Source organism: Podarcis melisellensis (assembly GCF_964234715.1).
Source record: "Podarcis melisellensis genome assembly, chromosome: 1".
Classification (NCBI taxonomy): Eukaryota; Metazoa; Chordata; class Lepidosauria; order Squamata; family Lacertidae; genus Podarcis; species Podarcis melisellensis.
Window position 1 is genome coordinate 51,149,851 of NC_138528.1, and position 15,710 is coordinate 51,165,560.

Here is a 15,710-nt window from a genome sequence, read left to right on the forward strand (position 1 = left end):
ACACAGCGTCCCTATAAGCCTCAGTCTGTTATAATGTTCCAACAAAGGGATTAGCATAGGAAGCACTGGGCTTGGCTGGCAAGTCAGCAGCTGCTACATTATCAGGCAAGTAGCGCCCCCATGTGGCTCTGCAGAGATGTCTAAAATGGCCTAATTTTAACTGGGTGTTCAAAGAGTGCGCTTGTGCCTTGCCTTTGAGCTTGTGCCTTGCCTTTGCAGACCTAATCTGTTGAAATGTCCTGCCATTGGGGCTGACCTCATTTCAGCCCCCTTGCTCCCCTTGATGAGGTTTTCTTTCTCCATTCTCCATGATGTGTTGAGAATCAACGGGTGCTGTGTGTTAAGACAGCAGGTAATAGAGTCATTTGTCACCATGAGCTAACAGACAGCCTATAAGGGTCACCTATCACAATATGATTCAAGGGGGATTAAAATCAAGGCCATGTAGGGTGCTAGAATATTAACTCTTAGCAGGATGGTGATGATGATGGGAGGAAAAATAAGTGGGCTGGAGGTGGGCGGGGAAACAAAATTATTCCTGGTTTCTGATTTAGACACAGATCTCGCTGCTATTCCTGAAGAAAATTTCTTCCTTGTGCAATTCACCTGCCCTGCTGGGAGCCCTCTTGGAAAGGCTATCAGGAGCACATCAGAATGCAAAGTTCCAAGACCCTTTTGGCCTCAGATAAACTTCCCCCACTTTAGTTGGGAACGGTCTTCAAGCTATTTGCTACCAATGATGAGCTCATTAAAGTAACGGCCTTCATGTGCATAGGGAAAGATGCTGTACGACCGGGCAGCTCTATTCTGATGAGTGATGACACCATAAAGACACAAAGGAAAATCTAAATGGAGTTCAAGGCCTCCGTGCGCAGAGGAGCAGACTGCAGTCTTATTGCTTTGAAACGGAAAGGTAACCCCTGTAGGGCAAAACCTTTCATTTTACTGCAGAGAATGTGTCATACACGTCCAATTCCTCTCCCTCCAGAAGCAGCAGGCACGTGCTTTGCAGCCTGAAAAGCTGCCATCGTCATGATGCAATTTCACGAAATATTGGAACAAACCAGAAGAGCGAGGCCTCCAGAGGGAGCCCGAGGTCCCTGGTGCTCTCATTAGGGGAAGGTGAGCAGACACAGCAGTCGAATTCGTAGAGACCAGGAAACCAAAGCACAGCGCAGTCGGAACAATACAATTTACTGTATTTTATTATTTATGTCCTTTTTCCCCTTTCTTTCTTTCAAGAGCTTCTGATTTTTACAAGGGGAAGGGCTGTTAAGAGGAGCAAGCAGCAATAAAAAGGGAAGGCACAAAAGAGATAGTGCATAATGGCATTTTTCTATTAAAAGAACTTCAGCGATCTATTCTCATTGCAGGCCACTTTGTTTTAATGGCTTTGGTGTCGCAGCCTACAAGATCTATCGTAAGTCTTATTGCTGTGTGCTGGAAATAAACAGGGCAGCCCCCCGCCGCTCTGCTCCACCAATATGCACAGTCTGACCGGCCCCATTTCATCCTGGCACAGATGCTATATAAACATATATAGCTAGGACTATGGCATGCATCCTTCTGGCTTTGGTGCATTAGAATCAGAGTTGGAAGGGACCCTGCGGATCATCTAGTCCAACCCTCTACAATGTAGGAATATGCAGCTGTCCCTTACGGGGATCAAACCTGCAACCTTGGCATTATCAGCACCACGCTCTAACCAACTGAGCTATCCATCTAATTTATTGCATCTCTCTAAATTTCTTGCATTTTTCCACAATGGTGGGTGTGGGTCAGTTGTAGATAGTCGAGCCAAAGATGTACTTCTATGGGAATGTTAATTCTAGCACCAGCTTCCTGCTGGAGAAAAAAAATAAGGGGGAAAGCTGACCACAGCTTTCTGGTGTTAAGTATTTCAATTCCTTTGATGAATCAGTGAGTGAAAGATGGAAGAAGAGAAAGTTCAGCTTGCATTTCTGTAGGGTATGTAGGGAAAGCATTGTAGAAGCAAGTCTGTGGGCAGAACTCATGAATGATACTGAGCTAGCATTATATGCACATTTACTTGGGAACAAATCCAACTGGACTCAGTGGCACTTTCTCAGTAAACTGCATATTACAGGTAATCAGGCTGAAATTAGGAAGAAGACGAAAAATACCCTAAATGTCCCAGTAATGGATCAACTAAGACATCACAAAGTTATGAACAAGATTTTGAGTATTCTACAGCTCTTCATCAGGCAGAAAATGAAGCAAAATAAGGAACACATTTCAAGACACTCTTCTCAACCCTCCTTTCTCACTCACAGACCTTTAAGGAATGTAAGGTAGTTTAAATGATGCCTTGCCTTCGCTCAGGTCATAGAAATGAAAGCAAAACTAATTTAACACCATCAGGACTTTTTGATGCCCCCACCACTCACTTAACCGAGCAGCATGATCACTTTTATCATTGAATCCCAAATTATACACATCCTAAGACACTATTGAATCAATAATGTTCATTGTGACGACTCTCATGCGTTTTTTAATTAACAAAATTTACATTATCTTATATGGAAGCTTTGCATTATTCATATCTGCAAAATGCTCTGTGGCCTTCTGTTAAAAAGCATGTTAAAAATTGTATTGTACCAAGTATAACCATCTCTATACCATCTCTCTCTCTCTCTCTCTCTCTCTCTCTCTCTCTCTCTCTCTCTCTCTCTCTCTCTCTCTCTCTCTTTCTCTCTCTCTCTCTCTCTCTCTCTATATATATGGTATCACTATACAGTTTGCATTAGATATGTTCATTTCCTTTAAGACAAGCAATTAAAAGCCCAAGGTAAAAATGTTATATTGCAATCATAATCCAACACGACAGAGACCAGTTTTCCCCGTAAAGCATGAATAAAGCAACCTGGCTTTCTCTAAAACCTTTCTCTAAAAAATTAATAGTATTCCCACCCCTGTCCCCCCAAAAAGTAATGGATGAGGAGATAGAAAAAGCTGGAGAGGAATTAGTGGTACAGCACATGATGCTGCCAAATGGAGTAGACTGTAATGGGTTAGGAGCAATAGGCTACATCAGGGGTAACAAGCATCCTACAGTGTTAGGGCTGATTCAGCCACAGGTCATCAGAGAGACACAGAGACGAGCAGTAAGGTTGATTCTTTATTCAAGGAAACAGAATACCAACAGAGAAACCTATGGCAAATACCAGCAGGCTCCCTCTTCCTCAGCTGCCTGTCTTATGTCTGCAGTGTTTTCTGCCTCTTCTTCTCTCTCACTCAAGCCAGCTGCTTGTTCAGCATCCAACTATTCTGCTCCACCCCCTTCATCCTCTGACTATGTCCTACCACTGCTCCCCTGGCTCTGAGCCTTCCTCTTCTGTGGCTTCCCTAGGGGGTTCTCTGGCTGGAGTCTCCCACCATTCTTCATCATCTAGCCAATCCCTGACATCCAGATACTGTGGATTACAATTCCCACCATACCTGACCATTGGTCATTCTGGCTGGGGCTGCTGGGAACTGTAGTCCAAAAACATACAGATAGTACCACTTCAGCTGCCCCTGGCCTAGAGGAACCAGAAAGCAGTTTTGTATGTCCCTGTGAATGTAGAGATAAAAGGTCCAATTAGCATTTTCTGTCCTTTGAATATGAGGACCTTCTTCCAAAGAAAGCAGTAGTGAAGTTTACTTAAAGAAACATTCACGCGGCACAGAGAGAGAGATTCGTACTCATCGTAATCTGGGTCATTTAACTGGAAACCAGGTTTTTAATTAAGATTGGCATTTGTGAACCTCCCGCTGACACCCTTTTTCAATCTCATTTCCAGGCTGCTTAACTAGTTTTCCAAGAGGGCTGGTAGAATAGAGTCTGAAAGCTCTAGATTTGAAATGTAGTTACTATTAAGAGGTCTTTTCCACAGCAGAAATAAAATGAAATAAAATAAAAATGGCAGATTTAAGATAAAGAAGTGACTCAAATCCAACTCTTGGATGACCATTTAAATAAGCACTTGTCCTTAATTCAAATCGCCTTCCTTTTCTGTCACTACAGTTATTTTAATCCAGAATAACTACAACCACTTGATTCAATTCTATCCATAATGTAATGGGAATCTTCACTTACCACTTAAACATACGGGGGAGGGGGGAACCCCACACTGTCACCATTGTGATTTTGAGCACCTATGAAGGTGGGGGTGATGAAAACTAATTGCAGGATCCTATGATCTCCTGGGATCATGCAGCAGACTGGGAAGAGGGAAGGGAGCTGGCTTTCTTAGGGAATCAGAATGGGCTTTGGCTCAGCCATGCTAAAAGTCCCATACATGCCCTTAGGAGTGAGATGACAGGCCTACCTCCACAGTTATTATTTTTACTACTTATTTGATTTCTATACCACCCTTTATCAAAAGATCCAAGGGTGGTGTACAATGTTAAGAACACACTTTATGGAGCACAACAATAAACACATAATAAAAAGCATAATAATAGATAGCATAATAATAAAATAATCATAATAACAGCCTCCCCACCACCACAACAGCTTTAACAGGGCATAAATCAGGCATAGGCAAACTCTGGCCCTCCAGATGTTTGGGACTACGATTCCCATCATCCCTAGCTAACAGGATCAGTACTCAGGGATGATCGGAATTGTAGTCCCAAACATCTGGAGGGCTGGAGTTTGCCTATGCCTGGCATAGATTATTTAATGGCCATAGGCCTGGGTAAAGAGGAATGTTTTTGCCTGGCACCTAAAGACATGTAATGATGGCATCAGGCAAGTCTCTCTGCGGAGAGCTTTCCACCGACGGGAACCCACCATCCAAAAGGCCTGTTCTTGTATTGCCACCCTCCAAACCTCTCAGTTGGTGCACTATCACCAACAGAAATCCATCCAATTAAAAAAGAATCACTTGCTTAACGTTACGGATAATGCAACTTTGTGGAAAGGGGGAAGATGCCATCACCCAATAAGTAGCTTAGGCCAAACTAGAACTATATTGTTAATGAATGCCAAAGGAGTTTGGTTTACAGTCCTGTTTTATACGTATCTGAGAAGTCAAAGGACTCAGTTAGGATTATTAACAGTGCTATCATGGCATGACGCATTCTACATCACATACCACTCCCTTGGATCACAAGAATGGACCTTGAATCTTATGGCCTGTTTCCCTTTGAAAAGTTATAAGAAATTCACAGTGGCAGTCTAAGCACTCTACCTTGAGGAGGTTCTTCCTGCAAATAAGGAGGTGGTTCTTCAGCAGCTGCCTCTGCGTTGCTTTCCACCATCTGTGCTTCTGAACTAGGCCCCTGTAAGATAGAAGAAGCTTCATTGCAAACCACAAAGAGACATATGTAACTAAAAGGATGTCTGGAAGAGCCTACAGAGGATCCCGGAACTTCGTGAAAGGATGTCCTTGTAGTTGTCTTGGCCAGAGCAGGGGTCACAGAGCAGCCCTGGCAACTAGATTTGTGGAGACCTACAGCTAATCTATAAAAAATGGTATGTGAACCATTTCAGATTCGGATATAGTAGGATATCAATGCTGGTAACTTTCCTTTCTCCCAGAGTGATTAAACTTGTTCTCATCACTTCTTTAGGAAAAATAATTACACTCCATAAAAACCTGAGAATATCTTGCCTTCCTCCTCATATCTGGGGCACAGGATGACAAGATGACTTTTAAACTATCCTCTGTCAAAATGGATTCACTATTTCAACTTTGGCTGAAAAGTGAACTATGCTAGTCTCAGTTTCAACCGTTCAGTGTGTGGTTATTGCCTATATATTTTGCTTTTGATACCATTAACTATGGCATTTTTCTGGACCAACTTAGTGGAATGGGAATCAGAGGCACTGTATTATGGTGGTTCTGTTCATATCTTCAGGGTTGTGGCCAGAAAGCAGCACTTAGGTAGGTGTTCCTCAGGTCCCTGACACTTGTGCTATGGGGTTCTGTAGGGTCTATCTTCCCCCCAATGATATTTAACATCTATATGAAATTATTGGGAGTGTGTGGTCATTAGGAGCTTTGAAGCAAGGTGTCACCAGTATTGCTGATGACACACAGTTCTACTCAACCAGAAGAGGCTGTGAAAGCTCTGGATCAGTGTAACTGAATGCAATTCATTTAAAAAAAATCAAAGCGGTTTGCAACAATAGAACATAAAACCACACAATTAAAAAATTACATTAAAAAAAGTTAAAATCAGACATCAATTAACCATTGTGGAAGGATGTATTCCTAATTGTCTGCCCAGGCAGAATAGAAAAGTTTATGCAGGCATTTAAAAGTTGGCATAGAAGGTGCCTTCTGAATCTCTATTGGCAGAGCATCTCACAATACTGGGCTGACGCTACTAAAGGCTCAGTTTATTCTTGTTGTTGTCAGATGAGCCTCACCAAAGCAGAGGTGTTCCTCCTCCTGCCAAAGGATAGCGTGTAATTTCCAAACCAATCCCAAAGCAAACAAAGAGGAATTCTTCATATTTCCCTAATGATTCTCAAGACACTGAAGTGAGGTACCTGAAATAACCCTCGTGGTCCCTTCCAACTCTACAATTTTATGATTCTGTGAAACCATCAGCTGCATCCATTTTCAATTGCATACTTGAATCAGGAATTTTGGTGTTTACACTCCCAGTTTACACAAAGTTGGAACAACAAGGACTTCAAATATACACAACTTGCTTCAAATTGTTTACTTGCAGTTGCAGCTTTTGATGTCTTCACTAATGTAAGTGGAGAGGAGAGGATTTTGCTAATTCTTTGTTCTTGGTGCAACCCCCTGCAGCCCCTGAAAATCTGTTCTGGAAGACTAGGGGAACCCGCAGAATAGGATGGGAGGTGGTGGTGGCATTTGCACTGGGATCAATCCCTTCTACCTGGGCAGTTGTATTTCCACAACATTGATGCCAAAATCCAGCATCACCTGAGCTCTGTGAGTGCAGTTTCTCCCGAATGAAGTGCAAAGTGTTTGAGGACCAGGACATTCACCGGGAAACCAAATGATTGTTTACAAAGCAACTTTACTGTATGCTTGTGAAACATGGACCACTTATAAACACCATCTCCAACTCCTCGAAAGATTCCACCAATAGTGTCTCAAAAAAAAATGTTTACATATCACTTGGGAAGACAGGCGAACTAATGTCAGTGTACTGGAAGAAGCAAAGATCACCAGTGTTGAAGCAATGATTCTTCAACGTCAACTTTGTTGGACAGGTCATGTCATTCAGATGCCTGATTATCTTCTTCCAAAGCAACTACTCTATTCCAAACTTAAAAATGGAAAGCGTAATGCTGGTGGTCAACAAAAGAGGTTTGAAGATGCTCTCAAGGTAAATCTAAAAAAAAAAAAGTAGTATAAACACTGAAAACTGGGAAACACTGGCCTGTGAGCACTCCAATTGGAGAACAACCTTTACCAAAGGTGTCATGGACTTTGAAGATGCTCAAACTCAGGACGAAAGGGAGAAACATGCTAAGAGGAAGGCATGTTTGGCAAACCCTCACCGTGATCAACTCCTGCCTGGTAATCTACCGTATGTCCCCACTGTGGAAGGACATGTGGATCCAGAATTGGCCTCTACAGTCACTTACGGAGTCACTGTTAAGACCGTGTTCATAGAAGACAATCTTGCTCGGCTACGAGTGATCGCCACAGAAAAAAGGGATCCTTCAGCAGAAGGGGAAACAGATAAAATTATCTCCCCAGGTTTTTCTTTAAGTCACATGCAAAGGGCCATTAACAAAGTGATTTGCTTAGTAAGAACAAGGCTCCTCACCAACATCAATATTGGAGAAAGTATTGCCGTAAAAACTTGTGACTTTTGTTTTCAAAGCAAACATATGTGCATAATTTGCAATTATGGGCAAATATTCTGATTAAGCAGCAAGTGTCACAGAGCCACAAAAAAGGGTGCCTTAAAGCACCATGTCAGGCACTTTTTCCCCTGCCGCTTTCCCCACAAAAAATCTACTTTTTAACCACTGAATTAGAGCAAATGGCAATCCACAGAAACCCAAATTGTCATTTGTTCTGATTCAGTGTTAAAGAGTGGGTTTTCGTGGAGAAAGCACCGGGGCAAAAAGAAAGCACTTAGACACAGCACTTTAAAGCATGAATCTGTCCCTAGAAAGTACAGAGCAGAAGGTAAATGTGAATGAGCCCTAAGCTTAATGCACAGAATGGATGGAAATGTATGAAAAGACCTAGTCTGTTCTTTGAGATGGAGCATTATAGGTGTGCACTTTTAAGTGAGGAAAAAAGTTACAAACATCCCCATAACAGATGTTCATGGTATTTTGAAGTGTGTGAACAAAGAAAAATGTGTGCATATGTGAACATATACCTCTATCAAAATTGAGGGCTTTCAGCTTGCTCAGAAAGGATGCCTAATTAAGCAGGATCTGCAGTTTCAAATTGAGAATGATGAGTCCTAACTAAACACACATTTGCATCTTGGCCTAAAATCAAGTTCATATTCCACAGAGATGACTGAAAGTCATTTGTTACGCACAGAGGGTTTTTTTGTACTTTTGTTTTTGGTACTCAAATGAGTTTACAAATCTCTTGATGGATGTTTTGTTCTTAATTTTACAAAACCAGGTTTTCTAATGAGAACTTTGTTGCTAGGTTTTAGCCCAGAGGGAATTTGAACACTAGAGTTTGAACTCTTTACATACTAGACAAATGAAAATAGAATGTGACGCAAAACAATGAAACTGACATTTAATTAAAATATAACTTTGTGACACATGTAAAACATTTTACAAGTGATAATTACTGGTGTTTCATAACCCTGAAAACAAGGTAAAAATATAACTGGAACTCCAACATTAATCAATTAAAATTAAAATAGCCCTAATTAGTCTGATGTTACCCCTGCAACAGCATGTCTACTCCCTTTGCTGCAGAATACAGTGATATTCAGCCTAGAAAATCTCCATGCTGGTAAAGAGACAGGAAGAGCAATGGAGGTGGAGGGAAGAAGAAAACAGCTGCGCTTCAGCTAGCCATCATCACACACCAGAAAGCAATCTGCTCCATGCTTATCACCCTTGTTTGCTGTGCCTGATGCTCTTATGCAGCAGTAGTTTTCAGGTAATGTGTCTTATGGAACAATTCTGGTACACTGCATATTCACACTGTGGAAACATTCCTAGTTTGTGGGAGCTTATTACATGCACATCAGTTTCCCCACTACAACATTAAGAAATCAGGTAAGAAGGTTCTCTGTGTCCTAGCTTGGATACTTAACCTCCCCACCACCTTAAATTCAAAGTCCTCTCCTTGGTTGGATGCAATCCACCCCATTAAAACCAGTGTCAGTTTCTCCACTGAGACAAATCACAACTTATATATGCATATATAATGACACCTGTAGTTTTAGCTTTTGTTATGTTTTACAAATGTTGTACTCCAACAACCTCAAGAGAGCCCCCACCCCTGCGCTAAACCTGTGATTTACAATGTCACTGACTTTTACAACTCCCATCCCAATTCTTGTCAGTCGTGAACCAACCTAGAAAACTAGAGCAGTGGGTTTTTTCCAATCTGGATTGTGTTCCTAGGAACTTGGGAGTTACTTGGAAGCTGAGCAGCAGTTACTTGACAGATGACAGATAGGTCTACCTGAAATGTTAGCCCTTAGTCTGCTATTACTGATCTTCCCTGCAATATAGATCACTTGGAAGTGATAGAATGATTTTTAAAAGGACATAGTTGTAAAAAGCACCTTGCTGATTTCCCCTTCCAATATAGAATATAGAAAAGTGATAGAAAGTATGTGATTGTAGAACAGGGACTGAGAATCTGTAGTCCCTCCAGATGTTGTGCAATTCCAGTTGTCATGTTGATGGGAGCTGATGGAAGTTGGGGTCCAACAGTATTTGAAGAGCACACCTGTCTGTTTTTGAAAGTATGGCACCGCTCTCCATAGGCTGCCACAAAGTAATTCAACCAAGGATGAAATTACCATCACCACGGGATATGTAGCAGGCAGCATTGGCCAAGTGCACTCCAGCCCCATGAACTCACATAACAGCTATCAAAAAACACAGTGGGAAACAAACGCATGGTGTAAAGGCAATGAACAATGGACACTGCAGTCTTTTGCAAACTCCTTGAAACAAGGTCCTCAGTTTTATTATTGAGGTTACCATGAGTGCGCCACAAAGATCCTGTTTGCAGCCTAGGTCGGTTTCATTCTGGGTCGCTCATGTTGTAATCAATTAACTCAATGCAACAGAATCACAGCCGCCTGGGTCAAACTGAACCGGGTCAAACTCAATTTACACCATCTTACAGTTCACTCAGTGGGGCGGAGAACAGAAAAAACAAACAAACCCAGTTAAATTTATTATCACAAGAATTCAAAAAGAAACCTGGACTATGCCCAGAGTTCAGGAATATTTCAAAGAATCATAGAACTGTAGATTTGGAAGGGATACTAAGGGTCATCTAGTCCAACCCCCAGCAGTGCAGGGATTTCAGCTAAAGAATCCCTGGCAGATAGATAAATAGATAGCCAACTTCTGATTAAAAACCTCCAAGTTCGGGCAATGTGTTGTGTGTACGTTTTAATATCACCATGACTGGATGAGATGGTCGTTCTCAGTGCCCCGAGGTATACCCTTGATGGGAGTCCCAAGAGCTTGGGGGTGGGGAGTGACTGTACCACCTCTGAGCATCCTTCCTTTCCAAGGATAACGCACAGGTTAACTTGGGTTTGTTTTTGGAACAGGGATGGGAATTCCCTATGTGGTGGTGGGAGGGAGTGGAGGGGGGACTCTTTGCTTGGGGAAACCAGCCGCCGCCCCGACCCTTTGCCCCCCAAACTGCCCTCTTCGCCACCCGCCCTGGTTCCAGGGAGAGGAGGGAGCCCGCCCCGTGCGCCTTCGGGAGGGGAGGCGCGCGCCCGCTCACCTTCATGGCGGCGCTCCCTGGCTCTCCCCGCGGCTTACTCGAGAGGAGGAGCGGCAGCGGCGCAAGGTCGCCGCGGCTGCCAGAGCCTTTTCCCCGGCACTGAGCCTCCAGCTCCTCCTCCTACTCCAGCTCTGGATGTAAACACTGGAGAAGGGAAGGAGGGCGAAGGAGGGGACTGGCGCCATGGCAACCCACGCCGGAAGAGGAACGAGCGAGTGGGTCCGGCAGGGGGGCCTGGGGTAGTGGTCGCCATCTTCTAGTGGGCAAGAACATCCTAGAAGATGCGGGGAGTTGCCAACTTTGAGGGAAGAAGGGCCCCGTGTGCAGCAACTTCAGAGGCAGGGAATGTCCTTGCTGGGAATGCTGCTGTACTTGGAGTTTTTGTTTAATGAACTTTATAAAGTCTATAGGAATCATAGAATTGTAGACTTGCAGGGACCCCAGGGGTCATGTCGTCCAACACCCTGCAAACAGGAATCTGCCTGATACAGAGACAGTTGCAGGGGAAGCCACCATGATGCCCTCTAGGTTTTGCTGGACTGCAACTCCCATCCTCCTTGACTAATGGTCATGCTGCCTGAGGCTAATGGGAACTGGAATGCAACAGCCTCTCAGGGCACTGCATTGGCTACCTGTGGCCTGCACACTGACTGGTAGCGGCTGTCCAGGGTTTCAGGCAGGAGTCTCTTCCCAGTCTTACCTGAAGATGTCTCTTACCTGAAGGTGGCAGAGCATGTGGTCTGCCACCCAGCATTCAGCACATAGGGAAGGATGCCAACTTCACATTTTGGGAAATGTTCTGTAAGAAAGCTTTAGAATGTGGAAAGATGCACATATTCATGTGAACTTCTGTGATGGATCTCTGAAATATGCCTCATGTGATGACCATTAACCCAGTATTTCTTTTGTGTTTTGGGACTGTGATTAGCAACTCTTCTGAGCCTATTACAGTGGTACCTCGGTTTAAGAACAGTCCGGTTTAAGAACGATTTGGTTTACAAACTCCGCAAAACAGGAAATAGTGTCTTGGTTTGAGAACTTTACCTCGGTCTAAGAATGGAATCCGAACAGTGGAAGGGCACCAGCGGCAGGAGGCCTCATTAGGAAAAGTGCTCCTCGGTTTAAGAACAGTTTTGGTTTAAGAACGGACTCCCAGAACGGATTAAGTTCGTAAACCAAGGTACCACTGTACTGTATTTGGAAATGGAAACTAAGCTTTTCAAAACTGAACATATAGTACAGTTCACACAATGTGCCACTAGAGGGCAACCACAGACTGTTTTGAGTTGCTGTTACATAGGGGAAGAAATCAAGAGAGGAGCATTTGTGAAGCAGAGGGAGTCAACATGAACAGGAGACTAAAAGCCTGTCTAGTTAAACAAGATGACAATCTCAGTAGGCAGGCAGATTGATGCAGGAAAGCTGGCTCAGCAGATGTTTGGATCTTAGGTTATGTAGGACTTTAAAAGTTGAGACCAGCACTCCAAGATCAGAAACCCACAGGGAGTCAATGGGGTGTATTTCAATACTGGCAAAATAGGAACCAGTATTGTTCACAATGAGCATGAAGCAGTGAGTGTGGTGTGATTAAAGGGGCTATGTGGGTGTACATCAGCTCGCCCAGTCTTGCCAAAGGTGTCCACATTACTAAGGATGTTGGTGAGGGGGCACCTATGTGCTTATGGCCTTGAGACCTTGGAATCCTGCATGATTGGTTCCAAGATCTTGTGAAACGTGCATGTGTAGGTAACCACAAAGAGACTTCTAGGTCTCTTGCAGTCCGTTGAGCATCCTACATAAGCCTTCTTTCTGCCAAGACATTAAAGGCCATTTACTTTATTTCACAGGATTTGCATATTGGATTGTTATAAAATTTTAAGCAGTTTACTAAAAGGATAAAACAATAAAATTATCCATTAATCCAACTTTTAAAAAAACCAAAAACAACCCCAAAACCAGAATATATGTCCACATCCTGCATGTCTGTGCAGGCTTGCCTAAACAAAAAAAGTTTTTTTCAGGCACCAAAAAGAATATAGGTAAGACACCTACTTATATTTGAGTGCTAAAATAGCAAAAGAAATAATTCATATAAAATGTAACATTGGCTGGCTTGAAGTGTAGAAGATTCCTCAACCTCAGACAGAAAGGATTTGTGGAACTTTGGAACCCCTTTCAGATCTATGGTGTACAGCACATCATATTGCAGCACCTGTAAAATGATACTGCAGATCTGGGAAAGGGGCAGGAAAGGGTAACCAAAACGATCAAGTGGCTGGAGCAGCTCCCCTTTGTGAAACGGTGGAAAGTGCAACTTAGCAAACAGGTGGGAAAATACTGGTAACCTGCCTGCTCCTTCTCCATAAGGGGTGATATGATAGCCATGTTCAAATATATAGAGGAGAGAGAAAGGTTGTTTTCTGCTGCTCCAGAGAAGCGGACACGGAGCAATGGATCCAAACTACAAGAAAGAAGATTCCACCTAAACATTAGGAAGAACTTCCTGACAGTAAGAGCTGTTCGACAGTGGAATTTGCTGCCATGGAGTGTGGTGGAGTCTCCTTCTTTGGAGGTCTTTAAGCAGAGGCTTGACAACCATATGTCAGGAGTGCTCTGGTGGTGTTTCCTGCTTGGCAGGGGGTTGGACTCGATGGCCCTTGTGGTCTCTTCCAACTCTATGATTCTCACCTTACTATTGCTCCTCAGTACAGTAGGTGCACAGGTGTCCTGAACCTCTGGCCTACCTGGCAGCAAGTCAGTATGCTAAATCCAGAGCTCAAAGTTCAAAGGTCAATCCACACAAGCAAAGTCCAAAAGTCAGGAAGCACAGTTCAGGATCAATCCAAGTAGCCTGAAGTCCAGCAGTCAGGATATAGACCAGAGTCAAACCCAAAGCACAGTCCTGAGAGGCTCAGGAGCATCCAAAGCAAGTTCCCTCAACATGGGCAGTTAAGCAAACACAACAGCTCAGCTGCTTTCCTTATGTACTTTGCCTGCTGATTGCAGCATATGGACTTGACGAGGCATGAGACCCTCACCTGTTCTTCGCCTACTCCGGAACCACACACCTCCTCCCAGAGCTCGTGAGCCCCACCTGGCCAGCTAGGGAGCGGGGCTGTGGGCCCTTGCCTGCCTCAGCCTCCTGGAGAACCCTGCCTGCTGCTCCCCACACCTCAGAGCCCACCATGTTCATGAAAACAGGGGCCCCTCTGGCTCTGGTGATGGGTCCTGCTGCTCTGGTTCCTGTGCATGGATCCCCATCCCTTCGCCATTCTCCATCACCCTGTGAGTTCTTCCTTCCTCATCCCCTACTTGCCCCCGGTGTGTTTCAGTCCTGGCTACACCCCTCGGCAGGATCTTCTACCTACTCACCGTCGTCTTGCCAGTTCATGACAACAGGAACATTAAACTCGCTGGTACAGAATTTCCCACTCTGCTGAGTGGCCTGTTCTGTAACCCACATCAGGATCCATCCCGTCTCTACTTTAGATTTTAAAGACATCTTAAAAGGCTGTGTTGAAGGATCTAAGCAAGAGCAGTAGATACTACAAGTACTTTGGTCCAAATTTAATATGGCCAAAAGAGCCAGGGGTGGATGGCGGGGGAAGGGGAGAATTAAAGTGGATGTGGATGGTAGACTACAACTTTGGAACGGAAATTGCTTTGCCAGATAATTAAACTCATTCCTGAAAACTGCCCATTATATAAAAGTAGATGGGAAGAAGGTTGCACAAGAAAAGTCGTTTATGGAGATGTTTGTTTACAAAGTGCTATGAGCGCAGTTAACTAACCATTCATCGGGTTGGACAAGTTTCTAATGTTTCCAGAAATTGAATAAGTGACTCACGGACCTCCAGCAATTCATTTCAGCATCCAATCTAGCTCCCAGTCAAGTGGAGTCAAAAGAGAAGGTTAAGAATTGCATTCCACAGACTCATCCGGCTGCACTCCAAGACCAAACTTCCAAATTCCACTCCAGCCCTCAGCTGGGAAGAGTGACCCATGCTGTGTTCGATGCGGTGACCTGGTTTTTGTTTTTCATGCCTAACTATTTGAGATTGTCTGCCCAGCTGTTTTATAATGTGCAGCTGTGAAAGTATGGTTCTCTGTGTCTTTTGAGTGTTGTTTGCAGGGTTTTATACTGAGGTGCACAGCTTTATAGCTACCATAATAATAAGGGTGTTGATTCTTTTGTCATCACTCTGGCCCCTTTGGGTTTGTATTTTAATACGGTACTGTATAGACAGCCGTAGTATAGGACAGTGGAATGAATGCTTAGTATAGTTCAAGTAAGTTTTAAAGACATTTCCTACCAGTCTTAAACTGAAATATGTGTAAGTGTAATCAGGATCCTCAACATGGATGGGTTGGGGGAATCTGTCATTACTGTTATCCAGCAACAATAGGTGCTGTTAAGCCCACCAAGGGGACATGATTACTGCCCAATTATAACAGTTCGGGTTTACAAGCAAAACCCATAAAATACAAAAAATAACAGCTTGGAAATAGAATGAAACCAGGAGCAGTATAAACCTAGCAGCAGAGTAACAGTACACCAGTTATTTTAAAAAGTACTAAAAATACTCAAATGCCTGGGGAAATCAGAAAGGCCACAAAAAGGGCACCAGGTGAGTCTTTCTAGGGAGATGTTTGATAACTAGTTTGGCAACACTGAAAAGGCCCTCTCTAGTCAGCACCTGGGGAAGGGCCTCAGACAATTATCTTAGGTTCTGAGTAGATGTACACAGATGTGGCATTGAGACTGGGGGCAATGAAAGAAAAGAACTACAATAAGGCAAG

The 15,710-nt window shown here is 43.6% G+C and overlaps 1 protein-coding gene across 1 annotated transcript in view; it reads right to left on the reverse strand.

Moving 5' to 3' along the window:
- The window catches only part of LOC309358946 (transmembrane protein 263-like), a 270,600-nt gene extending 259,523 nt beyond the window's left edge, over positions 1-11,077 (reverse strand). Inside the window, exons 1-2 of the mRNA XM_081892278.1 lie at positions 10,911-11,077; positions 5,199-5,289 (exon numbers count right to left, since the gene is read on the reverse strand). Of these exons, the coding sequence (XP_081748404.1) occupies positions 5,199-5,289; positions 10,911-10,916 (97 nt within the window). The 5' untranslated portion in view covers positions 10,917-11,077. The remainder of the gene's footprint in view (positions 1-5,198; positions 5,290-10,910) is intronic.
- Between the last annotated feature and the right edge of the window lie 4,633 nt (positions 11,078-15,710).